This window comes from Tribolium madens, unplaced genomic scaffold (genome assembly GCF_015345945.1).
Source record: "Tribolium madens isolate multiple individuals breed KSU strain unplaced genomic scaffold, Tmad_KSU_1.1 Scaffold_20;HRSCAF=117;Tcas5.2_LG4, whole genome shotgun sequence".
Classification (NCBI taxonomy): Eukaryota; Metazoa; Arthropoda; class Insecta; order Coleoptera; family Tenebrionidae; genus Tribolium; species Tribolium madens.
This window is the reverse complement of record NW_025400985.1, coordinates 11,680,244-11,699,502: the sequence shown is the minus strand read 5'-3', so window position 1 is coordinate 11,699,502 and position 19,259 is coordinate 11,680,244. Positions and strand designations below refer to the sequence as shown.

The 19,259-nt window shown below is 39.1% G+C and overlaps 3 protein-coding genes across 4 annotated transcripts; 2 read left to right on the top strand and 1 right to left on the bottom strand.

Annotated features, from left to right (window-relative positions):
* The first annotated feature begins 7,327 nt into the window (after nt 1-7,327).
* On the top strand, nt 7,328-10,704 carry LOC123004710 (ets DNA-binding protein pokkuri). The gene is made up of 5 exons (XM_044398104.1): nt 7,328-7,485; nt 8,397-8,703; nt 8,753-9,343; nt 9,402-9,651; nt 9,704-10,704. The coding sequence occupies exons 2-5, from the start codon at nt 8,406-8,408 to the stop codon at nt 9,981-9,983; spliced, it is 1,419 nt and encodes a 472-aa protein (XP_044254039.1). The 5' UTR covers nt 7,328-7,485; nt 8,397-8,405; the 3' UTR covers nt 9,984-10,704.
* A 310-nt stretch (nt 10,705-11,014) lies between these two features.
* On the top strand, nt 11,015-13,062 carry LOC123006030 (single-stranded DNA-binding protein, mitochondrial). 2 transcript variants are annotated; one of them, XM_044400180.1, is made up of 4 exons: nt 11,015-11,120; nt 11,164-11,266; nt 11,319-11,688; nt 12,148-13,062. In XM_044400180.1, exons 1-3 carry the CDS (start codon nt 11,106-11,108, stop codon nt 11,642-11,644), a joined length of 444 nt encoding a protein of 147 aa, XP_044256115.1. In that variant the 5' UTR covers nt 11,015-11,105; the 3' UTR covers nt 11,645-11,688; nt 12,148-13,062. The 2 variants fall into 2 exon arrangements, with proteins under 2 accessions (XP_044256115.1, XP_044256114.1); XM_044400179.1 differs by lacking the exon at nt 12,148-13,062 and having other exon boundaries at nt 11,319-11,737.
* On the bottom strand, nt 11,645-19,244 carry LOC123006031 (regulator of telomere elongation helicase 1 homolog). The gene is made up of 15 exons (XM_044400181.1): nt 17,976-19,244; nt 17,743-17,928; nt 17,576-17,688; nt 15,971-16,340; nt 15,665-15,922; nt 15,383-15,622; nt 15,090-15,338; nt 14,837-15,038; nt 13,889-14,136; nt 13,284-13,844; nt 13,056-13,235; nt 12,895-13,010; nt 12,474-12,843; nt 12,170-12,427; nt 11,645-12,124 (listed from the first exon to the last, which is right to left on the bottom strand). Exons 1-15 carry the CDS (start codon nt 19,008-19,010, stop codon nt 11,750-11,752), a joined length of 4,761 nt encoding a protein of 1,586 aa, XP_044256116.1. The 5' UTR covers nt 19,011-19,244; the 3' UTR covers nt 11,645-11,749.
* Nucleotides 19,245-19,259: the final 15 nt, after the last annotated feature.

The window sequence follows — 19,259 nt, the reverse complement described above, 5'->3', positions numbered from 1 at the left end:
AAGACACGGGCGGCTGCTGAAGAAGAAGACGACGCAATGTGCAGTTTCTTAAGAAGTCTGAATGTATTGTCGAGCGTGGGAAAGACGGAACGGCCTTTCTTCCGTGTGTGGGGGACTTTTCATACGAAAAAATCGACGAGAGGACCGTTAAATCACATTTGACACTTTTGCGCCGTTAATTTTGATCAATCCTACGCTTTTTTCGAGATATTTTTTACTTTCTTCTTCATTTTGCAAAACTCGATAACCGGGACATAAATTTTGGCGTAGGTTTATAATTAAGATAAAAACTTGTTAGGTAAATGATGCTTTAAAATACCTCAATTTTGAAAGAAAATGGGATTCGAGGAGCCCAAAGCTACACACTTGCTGGAAGTCAACAAAATGGCCATAAAACGCAATAATCATTTCTAAAACTTTATACACAAAATGAAGGGATAATTATCTCTGAAATGCTTTGGAATAAAACATTATTTTTCAGAATTTAGATCAATCAGCGATTTCACACTTAAATTAGTAAGATTTTCTCGATAATGTTCCCCATTTTGCGCAATTACGTGATAAAATATTTATAAAAATATCCGATTCCGATCTACAATACTATCAAACACAGTTAATAAAAACGGACCACTTTTAGATAATAGAGTGATAAAATGGTAGCACTTAATGACGTAACGATACAAAAACGCCAGTTTGATTATCCCAAGTAATTCTCAAGAGAAATTATCAAAAATACGTAATACGTATTGTGGTGTATTTACATAAACAAGTTTTGGGTCAAAAATGCAAGTTTCGAAACTTATATTGTTGAGTTCCTTACTATTCAATGGGGACGAAACGTCGAAATGCCTGGAAGTTATTTTCAAAGAACCGGTAGTAGTGCTACAGGGTGGCCACGAAACGGCTCAAAATTTCGACAATCGCAAACCCGAAACCTACCTAATTCCAAGTGCTTCAGTTTTAAACCAAATGTTGCAAAAGTGGTCCACAGTTGAGTCATTTAATCCTCGAGCGAAATTTTGGCTAATAAGTGAAGAGAAAAATTTGCCAAAAATTTTCAAAATTTTATCAAAATTCTACGTAGTAAACGTAGCAGTAGTCACACGGACCGGTCAAGTGTTCACTTATTTTCCATACAAATATGAAAATGTCAAAAAAACGGACACAAAACCGGTCTTTTTGGGTCTCTGCCACAACGTCGTTCCCTTTCCCCAGAAGTTGCCAAAATTTTGGCGCAACACCACCATCCGCGTTTTGACCAAGTGTCTGCTTCCCTATGTTGACTGTTCTGACCTGAGGCAGGGCCTGGAAAGTCAAATTTTGGATCTGATTCAGGAATTTTTGAAATTTAACGTTCGTAAAATTTTTGACAAGAGTTTTAAATTCGGTTCGGCGAAAAAAAATGGTTCGTATTCGGCTTCTTTTCGATTTTTGCAAGAAAGAGAGGTCGACATGGCCATGGGGTCGTTTCGGAGTGTTGGTTCGACACAGTTTCGAGATTTTGACTTTTCCACCAACCACATGGAGGATAAATTGGTTTGGGTGGTGCCAAGAGCGCTGCCGATGGTGCATTGGATTCGACTTGTGAAAATTTTTGAGCCGGCATTTTGGGTACTTTTGGTGGTGTTGACTACAGCGATGGCACGGGTTTTTGAAAAAATTGCTCGGTTCACGAACGAACCCACGAAAATTTACCGGAAAAATGGTTTCAGAGTGGCTGTCCTAATCCTCATTGGGAGCTACTTGAAGAAGACACCCAAAAGATTCGAACTGCGGATTGTTTTCATTTTCTGGATCTATTTTTGCATGATTTTGAATATAATTTTCAACAGTAACCTAACGAATGTGTTTTTTGGAACGTTCAACACATTCCAAGTGAACTCTTTCGACGACATCATCAAATCCAACCTAGAAATGGGCCTAACCGACGACGTCATGCATATTTTAAGCCAAGAGCAAAACTGGGCTGAAATAACATCGAAAAAAATAATTTCAAGTTGTGCCTTTGGCCCCGCTTGTCTCAACCGCACAATTTTTCAAAGAAACCTCGTTTGTTGTTGGGGCGAACGCAGTGTCAAATTCAGAATGGCTAAATTCTACACGACACAAGTTCACTACATTGACGACCACCTGTTATTTTTTTACTTGTTGTTTTACTTCGTCAAGGGCTATCCGATCGTACCTCAAATCAGCCGGATGATAACCCGATTGAAATCGGCTGGTTTCATACAATTTATCAAATCTAAAGTCGATAAATTGGAAGTAAGGCACGAAAAGGAACTCGTTTCGAAAATCCTCACTATTAGGAGATTCGAAGGCCCGTTTTATTTATTACTAGTGGGCTGGATGAGCGGAATTTTGGTTTTTGGGTACGAGATGGCCAAATACGAATGGAAAAGGAGACAAACAGTGAAAAAAGCCGCCGCGAAAATTTTGAACAAGAAGAAAATGGGGCAAAAGGACAAGGTTTTGAACATTCAGAACTCAAACGCAGCGTAATTTACTGATTTTTGAATATGTTAATGGTTATGTTCAGGGAACAGGGAAGGCAAAAATAGAAATTTCAATGTGATAAAAGATATACTTGTAGTGTGAAAAGTGGTTGAAAAAACCGTAAATAAAGAGTTTTATAATATTATGTCTACTTTTTAAGTTGAAATAAATCTCCGTGAGCAGGTGATTCCGGATGCACAAATTTCCGAAGCGTGAAAAAATTCACTCATTTGCATACAAATCTGTGCATTTGCGTCAAAATTCGGGCATAATGTCTTCATTATTCTCGAAGAATTCAAAAAGCGAATTCATCATTCCATTTTTAGTCCGTCTTATCGCGAATTAATCCCTCACATGCATCGCTGTATCATCATCAAATCTTGATGAATAGTTAAGAACATAAACGAGTGAGTGTACGCAGTCGTGGTCGTAATCTCTGGTTAAGAAATCCACATCGTTTTATCAGATTTAATTATGCAATTCGGCACGGGAATTTATGGCTCAATTAAGAGACATTTCCCGAGATAGAACACTGGCGTACGCCAGGGGCCCAAATGACCGCTTCTCGGAACGCACATAAAGGCCCATTGTGAGGGATGAGACTTCGAGGACGCACAATGACGTCCTTTTTTCACCTTGCACCTTGCAGGTAGCGAAATCGCACCACTCCTCGAAACTCGGACCGAAATATCTTGCTGTTTATGTGTTTAATGTTTGCATTAACACTTGACACTTGGCGGGGTCTTTAGCCAACCCCAGTCTCGTGCACACTAACCCAAAATCCGGGGAAATAGCGTGGAACGGTTTATCGGCCATTACCTTGCCCGAAACAGGTGTTCCGGTAGGTGCTCATCAACCGTTACCCCAATGTGGCACTTGAGGGAGTTTCGCGTTTTTCAACTTTTTTCTCGCCTCCAAGGTCACCACTGACAGTCAACCGGAAATTAATCACCGGATTTTTCCTCAAAGTTGTGGAAATGCAAGACGCAGATTCCCAAAGTTCAGTGTCCTCTGATATTTGTGGCTTGCACCAGTCTCGTAAATGCACACCGTTTATTTTAGATGACCCGCATTTTAGCGGATTCCTGGCATACAATCGCGTCGCCTTTTTTTAAGGGCTCCATCCGGAAATGACCCTCGGGAATGCGGGGCAAAGGTCGAGCTGTTTTTAGTCTTCCAACTCCTATTGTGGCCATTTACATGACAATGTGCCTTTTGACGACTAACGAGCGCGTCCGGTGCGGGAGTACCACCTCATGTACCCAAAGTACTTGACCAAAATATTCGCAGACGAAGTCGTACAAGTGGTAAATCGATATTTTAGCGATTTTATTTCGTCATGTTTTGAACTTTGTTCGGTGACATTAATTCCGATTAGCATATTGCTGAGATAAGTCGAATCGGGATGTTTTTGCTCGACGTTTGAAATTCATTTCCTTTCCGAGTTCCGGTGAAGTTTTTTCCTCCGGAGCGTCTATTAAATCATGGCGTGGCTTCCGGTTCCGTTAAGGAAGAATCACCGGTGACAACATGGCCGCATTTACGTCAATTTGTAAATAAAGTCTCGTAATTTACGATAACCTTTGACATTCGAGGATATCCGGGCTGAGGATGCCCTTTGATAACCTATGGTCTGGACGCAGAGGCGAGGAAATCTTTTAAAAGGATAACGAGACGCGAAAAAATAAACAGATTAGATAGAAAAGGGCACAAGCGGTCACTTTATTCAAATTGAATTGGACAGAGATATCGATTTGTTGCCTTGTTGAGGGGTTTCATCCCTAGTCCGCATAAATTATTTGATTAAAAATGTGACGAATGTGGACTTTCTCCCGAATCTCTTACCCAACGAAACGTGACACTAAATTACGCAACCGAATTGTGAAAATTCCCGAAAACGCAGTCGTGAGAAATGGATCGACCTGGAAACGGGAAAGGTCACGATATTCCAATATGGTCGACAAAGCCGTTTCCGGAGATTGTTTAGAGACATCCTGATTCCGTAATGAGTTATGATTTTTTAAACGATGGTGGTTGGCATTGAAAGCGTAAGAATGTGCACGTAATAGCCGCATTTGGGGGTTCCTGTCGAAATTTTGATAAGATAACAATGGAAATGAAGCAAACCGACAATCCAATAAATACATTATCAAAGCAATACGGGAAAATGATAACAACAGTAAATCATCTTAGTTTACATATAACATTCAGCTAGGTCAGTGAATGTTTTTTACTTTTGTTAGTGTTGTTGGATGGAAAACTGGTTAAAACAATGAAATTTCCGTGTGTTATTAATTGGTGATAAGACTGAGTTATGGTAATATCAAGGTGGAAGGCGATGCAAGGGCATTGTCAAGTTTTATTTGGAAAATCAGCGAAATTTTTGATGAGCCAGAACTTACCAAACTTTGAGTTAAGGCAAATGCAAGGTTAAATTATGCTACTACTGTTTTACAAAATAAAAAGTCGAAAAACATTTAAATAGATAACGAAAGGTAAAGCGGAAAAAAATGTTCACAATTATTGCAAAACAATAGTGCTCATTTGTTAATCGGCGATTGATAATTTCGACAATAAGCGCACTTGCAGAAACAAATTCGGTATTATACTTTCTCTTTGTGATGACTAAATTTGGGCAAAATTTTGGAGATTCCATTCTGGGAAGGTTCAAATCGGTTTATAGATTTTGTAAATTCCCTAATTTCTCCGTCAAAGAGTAAAATTTTTGTCTAATTCCGCACCCAGCAGGACCTCTCAGGTGCAGGTTAATTTATATAATCCTGAACCCTTGTTTACTTCGTTTCGGAATCCGACTAATGACGAAACTCAGCATGAATCGTACAATTCCGGGTACAAGTCTTTACTTGAATTTCAATATTATGTTCATATAATTTTTTTTATCATTACGGAAGACTTTGTGATTTATACACACTTGAGCAAGATAAAAACGGAATTATCTAACTGATAATAATGATCGAAATAGATGTTACGTGGTTGTAGAAAAGTTATTGTTTACCGCAAAAATGTTGCAAAATTATTACAGTTTCTAGTTTGTTGAACAGGAGGATATGTTACACCATAAATTCATTATTGTTAATTTTCCTCAACAATTAGAATCCGAAACCTGAACAAAGCGAGATTATTTGAGAAAATATACTCAAAGAAAACTATGCGAGATAATTCATTTCGTCATACTGAGTAGGCCGCGATTTTTTCGTGTTGGTAACAATGACGACGCACCAGAATCGGAAGTGTCTTTGTTACCAACGCAACAATCACTGCCTACTCTGATTACAAATATTACTAAGAAATGCAAGTTGATGTCATTTCCGGCCTTTAAATTCCTCAAGATGAATCAACTGGAAATCGTAAAAAAATGTTTCGCGAAATATCTGGTCCTCACATGTTGTGTATAGGTGTTTAGCATTTTAATTTAATTCGATCAAGTAGTCGTGACATCAATTGTGAATCACAGTTGGCGACGTTTCCACACAAAGGAAGGAAGTATAAGTGTAATAAGTCATCGTTGAATCGTTGCCAAGAAATTCGAACTTTCTTGGCACTTTTAACCTTCGCTATGGGTAGATTTTTCGCATGTGTTTGTGTGTGTGGATAATAAAAACGTTTCGAGCGCCATCGGCGGATACATTTGGCATGTCCGGCCGAAGTCTTAACATTCCACACGCTCTGACGTCATCTAACACTCATTCCGCCTTTTTTGGCATTTTGGCGCGATCACGGTGCCTCAGATCAAGATAAAAGCGAATCGTTCAATGCCCACTCGACGTTATCGCCTCAAAAAACGCCACAAGACGATTTATTTCATTTTATTACAGTTATATCATCGTTTTATGGCTAAAAATATCGACCTTATCGTCCGGAAAATTAGTATTATTTACGGCCAATTTCGAAACCACGCCACTAGTAACAATGCCAATTTTTGGTCAAATGTCCGAAAAAAATTACGCAGCAGATCACTGGAAAAAACTGAATTGGGCGATAAGTTTGATAAGATCAAGATTGGCACTTCCTTTACTCAAATTGGCGCCCCGCAGATTTAATTATCAACATTTGTGATAAAAACACTTGTGCAATATCACTCACACGTTATCGCTATTTTTACGTTTGAGTAAAATCTTTTGATCATTCTAATTAATAAATAATCAATTGAAACTTTATCTGTTCCTGATTACGACACTGTTTAGCAATTTTTTTATTTTTGATCAGAGTGGCCTGACTGAAATTAAAGTTCGTAACAGTTTAGTTGATTTTTATCGTCAAGTAGGCTTTTTGTTACACTCGCTTAAATGGGAGGCGGAAAAGTGACTTTCTGCTTGGGACAATGAAAAAGTAATCTTTCTCGATCTCCTCGTTACGCCACTGCGTGTGTCGTTCCAAGATTGAATTTATGATCGGACAAGTTCATAAAAATAGGTTTAATTGGTAGCACCTGTAGTAAACAGTGTTGACAATCTAAACAAAATGAAATGATCCAGCCCCTCATCATAAATAAATCTTTTTTTGAATTTTTTTCTTAATCAACAGGTGTCGTTACATCGCCCTTTCTTCTCGTTATTCAACGTTAATTTGTGCAACAATCGACCTATTGCCTAAGCCATGTCTCAATAACTTCCTTGTTCGAATTCCAGCCCCGTAGTCCATCTAGCACTCCTCTCCCCAACCACCTGCCCGAAAAATCCTCGGGTGAAGTACAGATTTAGTCCAGGAGGAAGTCTGGCCGCCTCCCCCCCTCCTCAGCCCGCAGATCCGGTGTTCGGGTCGGCAACAGCGCACGTCGCCCCCACTCTCTCGCTTCGTACTCCCGCATACTCTCTCCATCGAGTGAGTCCAAACAGTTCCCAAAACAGTAGTGGTAAGGTGGCGGCCGAGTGAGCAGCGTCACAGTTACTGCTAGTGCTCGATTGGCTCGTTAGTGTGCGTTTGGAAAAACAAAAACAGTGCAGGGGTTGATGTCACGGATTAAGCGACAAGGTAACGTGTGACCCACCCTCCCATACCTGTGCACACGTGTCTTTCTTCACCTGTTGCTCAAGACGGAAAAACGCGACGCGGTGCGCTCTTCGCTCGTGTGTGGGCGAGAGGAATTTCCGGTGGATCAGAGGCGTACATGGAATTTTTTACACACCTGTCGAGCTTTTTTCTTATCAAAACAGGTGTTCGCGACTTACGTCATGCCTTCCTGGGATCTATGCAATGATGGTATTACTCAAGTTTCGCGACATGAATAAATACCACCAGTGGCGGCGCACTCGATAGGATACAATTTTATACTTCCGGTGCAAATGATAAGGATTGCGAAAACAGTGTGTGCGGACAGTGCAAAATGTTGAATAAAAAGTAATTAATCCTGAATGACAATAAATGCGTGTTTTTAATGACGTCAAAAGACGGAAGTTGTTAAGGTCGCAAAAAATAATCGTTTTCTTCCCTAGAGACGTTTCGTCTCATCAATTAGTACAGTGTTCGTGTTTTTTCATGAATTAAGCAACAGTTGCGTCAATGTAGACGTTTTCCATCGTGTCAAAGAATGAAATTAATTTTCGCTATTGCGATTACGGAAGTCGTCGTCTCGTTCGGCATTGACACATTTCTTCCTGGTGTAATAATTCACTCGTTAAAAATCAAAGGTCGGAAACCACTTTATTTCCTCTGCCTTTCTGGCCCCCAAGGTCACTTTCATGCGTATTGTTCACGTTTATTTTAGAATCCGGATAATGCGAAATGTAAATATCGCAAAAACACCGTCTTAACCTTGGAATAACTTCCGTGAGCGTCAGAACCCCACGTAGCTCCGCTCTATCATTAGTTGGTATATTTTTAAATTGCATGCCACTTCCTACTCGTTTAAAAACTCGTTAATTTACGCAACGTTTTTCCTCTAGATTGAAAATATGAAATTAGTTCCGGGCCCTTTGCCGCCGATTCCTACAAGTAGTTCGATGGATCGTCTCGCCTTGCCTTTGCCTTTCAGTCCTGATTCGCTCTTGTGGCGATATCCGCTCGGCTTCGCCTCGATCGGAGCCCAACAGCCCCCTTCTTCACCTCTGATGGACTACAAAAGCCAACTGCCCTCAAATCTTGCTTCCGACCCTAGGGTCTGGTCCCGGGATGATGTCACGACGTTTCTGCGATGGGCCGAACGCGAATTCGACTTGCAACCCATCGATATGGACATGTTTCAGATGAACGGTCAGTAGAAACATTTTGTATACGACTCGGGCTAAATTCTGGTTTATAGGCAAAGCGATTTGTCTTTTGACTCGAACGGATTTGGCTGAAAGAGCTCCCGGCTCGGGGGACGTCCTCTACAACGTTCTCCAGCTTCTCGTCAGGGATGCCAACAACTTGCAGCGAATGTTGCCGTCCAGTCCAGTCACTCCTACCTCGCGCCACCCTTATCCACTGTCTCCTCATTCGCATCCACCGACCCCTAATTGGAATATCCTGACCCAAAATAGTGATCCTTTTCATCCCTCGCACGCTGCATCCATCGCGGCACACATAATGGCTCAGAGCAATTCGGTGACGTTGAGTCCAGCGCCCTCTGTGGACAGCCAAGCTGGCAGCCCCCAACATGCCGACAATCCGCAAACGTTCGGCCATTCCATTTTCAGTACAGGGGCGAGCAATGGAAGTGGAAGTAATCCGTCCGATTCCGACGAAGACGGACACACCGGAAGCCCCCCTAATACGCCCAGTGCGTATTCGTTGCCACCACCACTGCCACACGGCGCCCCGAGGAGCCCCAAGGAGGTTGCAGGGAGTCCCGGAGTTTTTAAAGCTGTCGGAAGGGAGTTTTTCCCGAATGAATCTCCAGAACCCAACACAAGTAAGTATATTTGGTTGCATAACTACGAATGCGATTCTAATTAATATTTTTGTTAAAGATGGGCGTTTATTGTGGGATTTTCTCCAACAACTACTCAACGATCCTGCTCAACGTTACACCAATTATATCGCATGGAAAAACCGCGATACTGGCGTATTCAAAATCGTTGATCCAGCTGGATTGGCCAAGCTTTGGGGAATCCAGAAGAATCACCTTTCAATGAATTACGACAAAATGTCACGTGCCTTGCGGTATTATTACAGAGTAAATATTTTAAGGAAAGTACAAGGGGAGCGACACTGCTATCAGTAAGTTGTAGAAAAAAATTGTGTGTAACTCTTGACTGATTATTTTGTTTAGGTTTTTGCGGAATCCGACCGAGTTGAAAAACATCAAAAACATCTCGTTGTTGCGTCAAATGTCGCCGACCAATTTGAAGCCTCCGGCGCAGATCGTTCCGAGTGTGACAATCAAGCCAGAGCCTGTTGAAAGTGAGAGCGATACAAACCGGGGCGATTATGACGAAAAGCCGACCGATTTGAGTATAACAATGGAGGGGCCCACAGATTTGAGCAGTAGTAGCCGACATGTGAACATAATTTGTTCGCCGGACCCGCCCATACCGCCCCAGCATCACTAGCGACAGTGTGATGGACCTATCAATGTGCATTATTAGTGACAATACTGGTGCCAATATTTATAAGACTTGTGCAAAGGAATAGTGATGATGAAAATGTGTATATAGTTAATTTTTTAAGAAGAAAAAATATATTTTGGGTTTTTAAAGCGGTCTGCTTTAAAAATCTTTTATACGCATGTGCCAAAATAAATTATTTTTTCATTTGGTCACGAGGGTGACTGCCGAAGGCAGCTTTTTTGGGTGATCCTCAAACAATGACAATAATTAAATTCAATGTACAAAGAAGTTGGACTGGAAGGAAATTGATTTTTTGATTGTACCACATTCCAATTTTGTGGCATTTGCTGCTTTTTCATATGGAAAAATTTACGCGTGGCTGAACTGTTTCCAGTTCTATTTCTGTGATCTCTTAATGTTTGACTCAATTTTTTGTGTGATTTTAAAAAGAATGTATAATGCTTTATGTATTCTGTACATATTTTTACTGCATATTCAAAGATAATAGTCTTAAGTTTGTAAGGGTGGATAACCTAATGGCTTTATTTTTTAAAAGTGAATCGAATTTTGTGTCAATTGGTATATTGTTCCCATGTTATCAGTTCTGTACATATGTTATAAATTAGCTACCTTTCAAATACAACGCTGTCTTAATATGTTTTGTATGAGAATTTATTGTTAACGAAGATATGACAAGTTTGAAATATACCTTTACAGCAATCTAGACATTTCTTTTGATATTTTTATCCGCATTCCGCGTTTTTCTACTTCTATAAATATTTCCGCAATCTTGCCTTCTTTTTTTATACGTCAGTGGTAACAGAACAAACCTTCGACACAAACACGAAATAAGCATACCGGACATATTGTATCAATCAATTTTTTTTTAATTTTTACTAAACACCTCCACGTTTCACATTTTTATTATACAATAAGACATGACTCAATCACATCATTACAATATTTATGTAATTAACACATTTAACGTAACCGGAAAAATTGCGTCGACGAATCGTCCTATACCCTGAAAACATTTGAAACATGGCGCTCATAATCATAACCTCAAAACGTCGACGCAAGGCGCAAGCGCCGCCATTATAATTTTTGTTGTGTTATTGTACCGAAATGGCTTTATTTAAGGTAAGTAATCGAATTTTAAGCCTCCGTAACACTTTATTTGTAGACTACAACTTTATCTTCCGTTTTGCGTAATACCAAAAATATAAAAATATTTCGACACTCATCAACAACCACCACCGATCAGGAGCCTGCAAAAATTGAAAAAAGTATCTTACAGCCCCCTTATGTAACAATTTTTCATGATACTCAACGTTTCAGGTATCAATAGTGTCCAATTATTGGGTCGTGTGGGTGCCGATCCCCAGAAAAAGGGAACGGAGCAGCACCCCATCGCCGTTTTTTCTCTAGCGACTCACACGAATTACCGTTACGAATCGGGGCAATTTATGCAGCGTACGGAATGGCATCGAGTGATTTGCTTCAAACCCGGGTTGAGAGAGACAATCTTGAATTTCTTAAAAAAGGGACAAAGAGTGCACGTGACTGGTCGCATTACTTATGGGGAGGTTATGGGGGAGGATGGCAAGCCGAAATCCACCACGGCTATAGCAGCAGACGACGTCATTTTTTTCCAGACTCGTTAATAAGTTAGACATCACTTTACTCAAGATCTGATAAGATTATTTAGGTATAAAATATAAAGACTTTTTTACTTAATAAAACATCATTTAACTGTATTATCTGTTCTACTATCTGTTCTTCTTTGGAGTAGAACATTCCAAAGGCTCTCCTTTTCGAGAATTAATTTTCACTATAGTCCCCTCGCTGCTTGTTGACGCTTCAACAAGTGGCTCAATCACGATCTCCTTCACGTGGGGCTCTTTGAATTTCTGAGCATTTTGGAAAAACACACGTACGTTTCTAATAATTTCCCCGAAGTTTTTCATATCGGTGATGTGTTGTCGCAACCACAAAGACAAGTTATTTTTAATCCGCGGATTGGTAAACCGAGAATCAAGCAAGATAATTGCCCCAAAGTCATCTTTGTGTCGTATGACCCGGCCTATGGCCTGATTTATGGCACGTGTGGCTTCCAAATTGTACCAATCGTCGCCTTTCAGGTACTGAAAACAATAATTATTTTCAGGTACAAGACAAGGCGAACTCACATCTTTGTTTTTTGAGTGGCGGAAATCCAGGTACTGTTTTTTCAGTATTATTTTCGGGTCTTTCAAGGGGGGATACGGCAGTCCGGTTATAAAGACAGCCCGGCCGTTTATATCGGCGAAGTCTAAGCCTTCGGAGACTTTGCCACGACATACCCCCATAAAAATAGCCCCACTGTAGCTCGGGTCTTGGATTTTGGCATAGTACTCGGACATGGCGGTGGCGAAGGAAATTTTGTCTTTCGGTTCGACATAAATTGGCTAAAAATCAACAATAAATGGCCGGTAAATAATGTTTCCGCCGTACTTTAATTCGGTTTATAGAGTCCCATATGCCGTCGTCTTGCCAGTGTTCAATTGTTTTTTGCATAATTATGTAAGAAGGGAAAAAAATTAAAACACCGTCGGGGATTACCCGGATTAGATTCGAAATTACTAGCCCCAACGATCGTAAATATTTCGGATTAGCCCGATTTTGAAAATTACTATTTAGGGGTTCCATATCGGGGCCTTTGCTCAAAATTTTAACACAGACTTGGTCACCTTGTACAATGTGGGGGTTTTCAATCCGTACCCCGATGTCGAGCTCAAGTTCCGAAATTAGAGGCTTCAAGGGGGCCAAAGTGCCACTAGTGAGGATCACGCAGTGGATATTGCGATCCATCAACATATTCATCCTAAATTAATAAATGAAAGGTGGTTAAAAATTAAAATCAGGTCTGACTTACGCAAATCCGGGACTAAAACACCAAAAATTTAACACGCGACAACTTTCTTTTTGCTCAATTTTTTGCGAGTATCGGGTTTTCCAGAGATTTTCGGGCTTTTCGTCTTCTACTTGGACCTAATAATTGTTGTAAAAAAGTAATAAAGATGTTTCATACATTACTTTAAAACTTTCTTTGATTTTTTGTCGAAACTCCTGGCCTCGTTTGTAGTACGCAATAAAGAGTAAATTATTGAAAATTTGTAATCCAAATCCGCTTCGGTGTATGAATCTTGTCGTAGAGATAAAATCTAAAATACCTTCAATTAACTCACTTATTCCTCTATTATTGTCTTCATGAATCTAAAATTTTGATAAATAAAACTCGATTAACAAATACTACCAAATAACCTCAGCTTTTTTGAAAATTTCAAAAATATAGTCACCGTCAAAAATAGTTCCAGCTTGTGCTAATTTATATAACGTAATACCGTTTAATTCTCTATTAAATATTATCAACATTTTACTTAAAGTTTGTAACTCTTCTGTAGTAAATGCAATTGTATCAACATCTACATACTGATTTGTTAAAACTTCAATAACGGTTGCAATATCCTCAATCGCTGAATCAACATCAGTTGATTTTATTTGTACTGAGACTGACTCTTCACAAATTTTTTCAATATTGTGTGCCTCGTCAAAAATAATTACGTTTGCATTAATTTCAACGTCCATATTTTTGCTAGTCCGGGGGTCCAACAAATAGTTATAAGGCATGAAAACTACATCTGATTTTGTTTTCAATTCACGAGCCATGTGGTAGGGGCAAAAGTCACACTGACGCCCTAGTGTAACCACATCTTCTATATCTACAACACTCAAGTCGCTAATAGGGGGTGTGTGACTCGCCCTTTCTACCCTCTGGTGGTATTTACACTGTTTTCGCTTCACTTTGGTGCGACAAAGATTCACCTAAGACTCTAAATTAATACAAGGATTTCCGTAGTGGTACCTACTTTAACAGAAGCATTTTTTTCCTCAATTACTTCGGGGTCTATACACATTTGCTCCCGCGACCCTAAAACGCAAGCTTTCAAGTGATTATAAGCCGTGCGTTTCATTTCTTGCATAGCCTGACTCAATTGTGTGTGCGTTCTGGATGCGTAGATGATTCTTGGAAGGGTTGTAAGCTGGGGGCTGTCACTCCCACACTTATGACAGGTTGACTGTTCGTTGAATTGGGCTTTGCGGACTTCTAGCCAGGCTAGTGAGGCGCACAGAAGTGAAAGAGTCTTGCCTGTCCCCGTGGGCGACTCTAGAATGCCGTTTTGGCGATTTTCCAAACACTCGATTATTTTTTCCATGTATTTGGTCTGGATGTCGTAGGGTGTGAAGGGGAACTTTATGGGGACCCCTCGGATCGTTATTGTCGTCATTTTTGTAAAAACAATTGATGTAAATAAGAAAAATTACATTTAACCTAGTTTTATTGCAAACAGTGAGGTTAGAATCACAGGATGTGACAAATAATTCTTTAATAAGATGTCCAATTTCGTCTTCATAGTTGTGAGAAACTCAAGTATTTTTGTTTCGAAATTACATTTTTTTTATTTATAAAACCGGAAGTTCATCTATGATTACAACCACAACCAATATTGCTAAAGTTCTGAAATTTCATTTTTGGAGATTACACAATACAGACTTTTGAGTATATTTTGTTGTAAACAGAAAAATTAAAAATTTCTTGCAACGTTCAAATTATTTTAAAAATCTTAATTTTGTCTAATTGTTAAAAAATCCCTAAAAAGGTATAAATCCTTCAAGTTGGCGCCGTGGCACGTGTCGACGGTGTCAACGGTTGCGGCGTCGAAAAAAAAAAAATTAAATTTTTCTTGTGAAAATGGTAAAATAATAAAATATTAATATGAAAAAATTTATTTAACAATAACACAATTACTGCCGACTGTCACAATATTCACGAAACTCACTTTTGTGTTCATCTTTAATATAAGGCTCTAACCCTTTTATGATATATCTCAAATGAAACCTCTTTAAAAAAATCTCATCGAGACTTGTTTTAAGTTCATTAAGATTACAATTAGCCCGATAAACCGTCAACAAATTAATAAATTTCTTGAAACATTCAGGAGGTAATGCTTTTTTCACCTGAAACAAATCACCTAAAATAACATAACACAACACAAAGAAAATCCTCACCATAATAATAAACTCTGAAATGGAAGTCTCCAATGGCGTCTCGTTTTTCCGATTCGCTATTACAGTAATTTTCATTTTCTTAACTGGATTTTCACTCTCTGTTGTTTTCCTTTTGTGAATATTCACCAATCCGCTACTTCCGCTCGGCGTCAACGAAATCGAACTCGAACTAAAATCGAAATTACCAACCCTTGACTTCGCCCCTGCACTGGGGGGTGTATTTTCATCCCTAGTTTTGGGCACAGGCAACTGGAAAAACAGTTTAAAACAAAAACAAAACAATTATTACACACTTTTGTTTGAGCATTTTGGAAAAACAACCGGAGATCGCGCGTGAGTGTTCCAAAATTTTGCATAACTTTGATGTGTTTTTTGAGCCATAGCGACAGATTGGCTTGGACTCGAGGGTTCGTGAAACGCGAATCGAGGAGAATTATGGCCCCATAGTCATCCTTGTGGCGGATGACGCGGCCTATGGCCTGATTTATGGCACGGGTGGCTTCCAAACTGTACCAATCGTCGCCTTTTAAATACTAGAACACAGTTTAAAGTAATTAAAACTGTGAACAAGTCACCTCTTTGTCTTTGGCGTTGCACGTGTCTAAGTAGCGTTTCTTTAAAATAATTTTGGGGTCCTTGAGGGGTGGGTATGGCAATCCTATGATAAAAACAGCCCTGCCGTTAATATCAGCGAAGTCTAAGCCTTCGGAGACTTTGCCGCGACACACTCCCATAAAAATAGCCCCCTTGCAAGTTGGGTCTTTGATTTTTGAATAATACTCAGACATGGCGAAAGTGAATGAATTTTTGTCTTTAGGTTCGACAAAAATCGCCTAAAATTCAATCTTGTAATTAATCAATTAATCTGATTAAAAAATTACTTTGGTTTTATTTATTCCATCCCAAATACCCGATTGCTGCCAATGTTGTTGACACTTCTGCATAATGGGGTACGAAGGAAAAAAAATTAGTACCCCATTAGGGATAATTCGAATTAAATTCGATACGACTTGTCCTAGAGACATTAAATAATTCGGATTGTCGCGATTTTGGTAATTGCAGTTTAAAGCTTCGCCATCGGGTCCTTTAGTTAATATTTTGACACAAACTTGGTCGCCTTTGACAATATGGGGATTCTCGATTCTGACCCCAACGTTGAGTTCGAGTTCCGAAATTAGGGGTTTCAGGGGGGCTAAAGTGCCACTGGTTAGAATGACACAGTGGACACCTTGATCTAATAACATGTTCATCCTGTACAAAAATCGAATGAGTCAACCTTAAGACTACAAACCGAGGGGCTATTAACTCTGGAATTAGTTGTACAAATTTTTGGAATATAAGCAAAATTGCTTGGAATTATTTGGTATCACTGGAATTATTTCGGAGTTACTGGCAATTACGTATTTTCTTTTTTTTACGGAATTACGGAAATTACGTTTGAATTAATTTTAAATTATAGAAATTAATCTGAAAACAATAGAATTACGATGGATTATTGAAATGACTGGTATTTTTTTGAAATAACTGAAATTATTTGTGAATTTCTGAAATTCTTTTGGAATTACTGGAATTCTTTTAGGAATTATCGTATATCATGTCTTTTCAAAATTCGTTGAATTTCTTAGAACATAGTAATTAATTTGGAATTACAGGAACTATTTTGCAATTACCAAAATGAAGTTGGAATTACGGAAATTAAGTTGGAATTACAGGCATTAATTTGCAATTGTAGGAATTAATCTGAAAACAATGGAATTACGATGGATTATTAAAATTACAAGAATTTCGGTGGAATATTTTTGAAATTACTGGCATTATTTGTGAATTACTGGAATTCTGGGATTATTGAATTTAAGAGTCTAACAACTTTCTTATGCAAGCAAAAATTACTTCTTCGGCTGCACTTTTTGGCGACCTATTGCCGCCGGCATTTGACATTTTTCTCTGGGGCGCGAGTTCTGGCGTACCCTGTATTGTAATTAGACAAATTTCATGAACAATTTGTGTGAATAGAAGAATCAAGTTTGTGAGAGGCGAAGAGATTAGAGTTTTTTTTGTAATAAAAACATAATAATAATTTTGATAAAAGTTGTCGAAATAAAATCTTTAAAACTAAATAAGATTTTACAACAAATTTATCTAGTAATTACAAAAATTAAGTTAGAATTACGGAAATTAACTTGGAATTAAAGAAATTAATTTGGAATTATGAAAAAATGGAATTACAATGGATTATTGGAATTAGTGGAATTTTGGTGGATTTTTTAGAATTACTGGTACTATCTGTGAATTACTGGAATTATTTGTGAATTACTGGAATTTCGGAATTATCAGAGATAATACCTTTTTAAAATTACGCTGATTTTCTTAGAACTATCGGAATTTCGGAAATTAAGTTGGAATTACAGGAATTTCGGAGGAATTTTTTTGGAATTGGATTAGTTACACATTTTGTTCAAGTTAACGGCCCCTCGCCACAAACTTACCCAAAACCAGGACTAAAGCACCAATAGCTCAAGACACGGCAGCGACTTTTTAGTGTTGCTTTCGACAACCAATCGTCTGCCCTTTTCTTGCCCTCTTCAACGGCAATGTGGACCTAAAACCGATTAAATAACCAAATTATGAAATAAAACCCCGATCCAAAACCCACCTTGTAACTCTTTCTTATTTTTTCCTTAAACTGGGGGCTGATGCTTGAAAATGCGATTGTCAACAAATCGGAAAATAATTGTAAACCGACGCCTTTTCGGGCAAAGGGCCCTTCGTTCCCCGCTGCTAAAAACTGTATAATTTTGTCCATGACGGAAAGAACCGAAGCGTAGTTGCCATCATTTATCTAAAATTTCGAATATAGTTTGGACATTTAAGGAGAAGAAAACTTACACCAGCTTTGTTAAACATTTCAAAAATGTAGTTGCCCTCGAAATACGTGCCTTCAGGCGACACTGACTTGACTTCAATCTCATCTAACACTTTCTCAAAGTTTAGGAAAATTTCTTTGAGGATGCAAAGCTCCTCAGCGGTGAAGTCTTTAGGGACTTCTTTATCGTTAAAATCGACTACAACATCGTCACTTAAGGCCTTCATAACGGCAGTGACTTCATCAATACAAAGCGCAATATCGGTCGATTTTATCTGAATACTGGCGGAGTCTTCACAAATTTTCTCAATGTTGTGCCCCTCGTCCAAAATTATAACATTATTTGTCAATTCTAAACCTAACGCTTTCCTCACTTTGGGGTCAAGTAAATAGTTATAGGGCGTGAAAACAATATCAGCATTCTGCTTCAACTCTTTTGCCATGTAATAAGGACAGAATTTGTGGCTTTGCCCCAACTTGACCAAATCCTCAATATCCACAATACTCAGTTGCGAAATTGCCGGATCCTCCTTTTTCCTGTCAACGTTGTTATAGAAATGACACGACCTCTCCCTCAATTTCAACCGACACAGATGCACCTTCATTGCATTGCTTTTCTCTTTGAGCACCTCCTGGTGTACGCACATTTGCTCCCTGGACCCCAAAACTGTCGCTTTCATGTGGTTGTAGTTTGTCCGTTTCAACTCCTGCATGGCTTGTGACAGCTGTGAGTGCGTCCTCGAAGCGTAAATGATTGTCGGCATGCCCAAAAAGCTACGGGTGCTTTGCCCCCCGGCTGCAGTATTCAACTCTTTGAGAAAATCGGTCGAGTCATTTGTCACAAGTCGGTGGGCTTGCACTTGCGCTTTCTTCACTTCAAGCCAGGCTAGGGAGGCACACAGGAGGGACAGAGTCTTGCCAGTGCCGGTGGGGGATTCCAAAACCCCGTTTTGGCGATCTTGAAGACACTCGAGCACTTTTTCCATGTAATTGACTTGGATATCGTAAGGGGTGTAAGGGAAGTTGACAGGGATGCCGCGAATTGTAACTGAGGACATTTTTGTGAGGGTTCAAGAGGATAAATTTGAAAAAGTGGGGTTAGGTGTGCATGGAGTGACAATGTTTTAAGAAACACTTGACCAATATTGGTTTTTATGATGAAACTAACATAATTAAATGTATTTTGTGCTTGTCACTTTAACACTAGCACCAAAGAACAGCTTTTTTATTATTATAACGCCAAATTGTAAAAAAGCTTTTGGCGCGTTAACATATTTAACGAATTTTGGTTATCTAGAAGTACGGTA

What these genes read in the sequence shown, in the direction of transcription:
- LOC123006030 (XM_044400180.1), top strand. An exon ending in GCCTGCAAAAATTGAAAAAA is followed by an intron (nt 11,267 to 11,318) that starts GTATCTTACAGC and finishes TCAACGTTTCAG; the next exon opens with GTATCAATAGTGTCCAATTA.
- LOC123006031 (XM_044400181.1), bottom strand. Translation starts at nt 19,010, where the DNA reads ATGTCCTCAGTTACAATTCGCGGCATCCCTGTCAACTTCCCTTACACC. An exon ending in TGCTTTAGTCCTGGTTTTGG is followed by an intron (nt 16,341 to 17,575) that starts GTAAGTTTGTGG and finishes ATTTTTGTACAG; the next exon opens with GATGAACATGTTATTAGATC. An exon ending in GCCACTCAAAAAACAAAGAT is followed by an intron (nt 12,125 to 12,169) that starts GTGAGTTCGCCT and finishes TATTGTTTTCAG; the next exon opens with TACCTGAAAGGCGACGATTG.
- LOC123004710 (XM_044398104.1), top strand. Translation starts at nt 8,406, where the DNA reads ATGAAATTAGTTCCGGGCCCTTTGCCGCCGATTCCTACAAGTAGTTCG. An exon ending in GGACATGTTTCAGATGAACG is followed by an intron (nt 8,704 to 8,752) that starts GTCAGTAGAAAC and finishes TCTGGTTTATAG; the next exon opens with GCAAAGCGATTTGTCTTTTG. An exon ending in ATCTCCAGAACCCAACACAA is followed by an intron (nt 9,344 to 9,401) that starts GTAAGTATATTT and finishes TTTTTGTTAAAG; the next exon opens with ATGGGCGTTTATTGTGGGAT.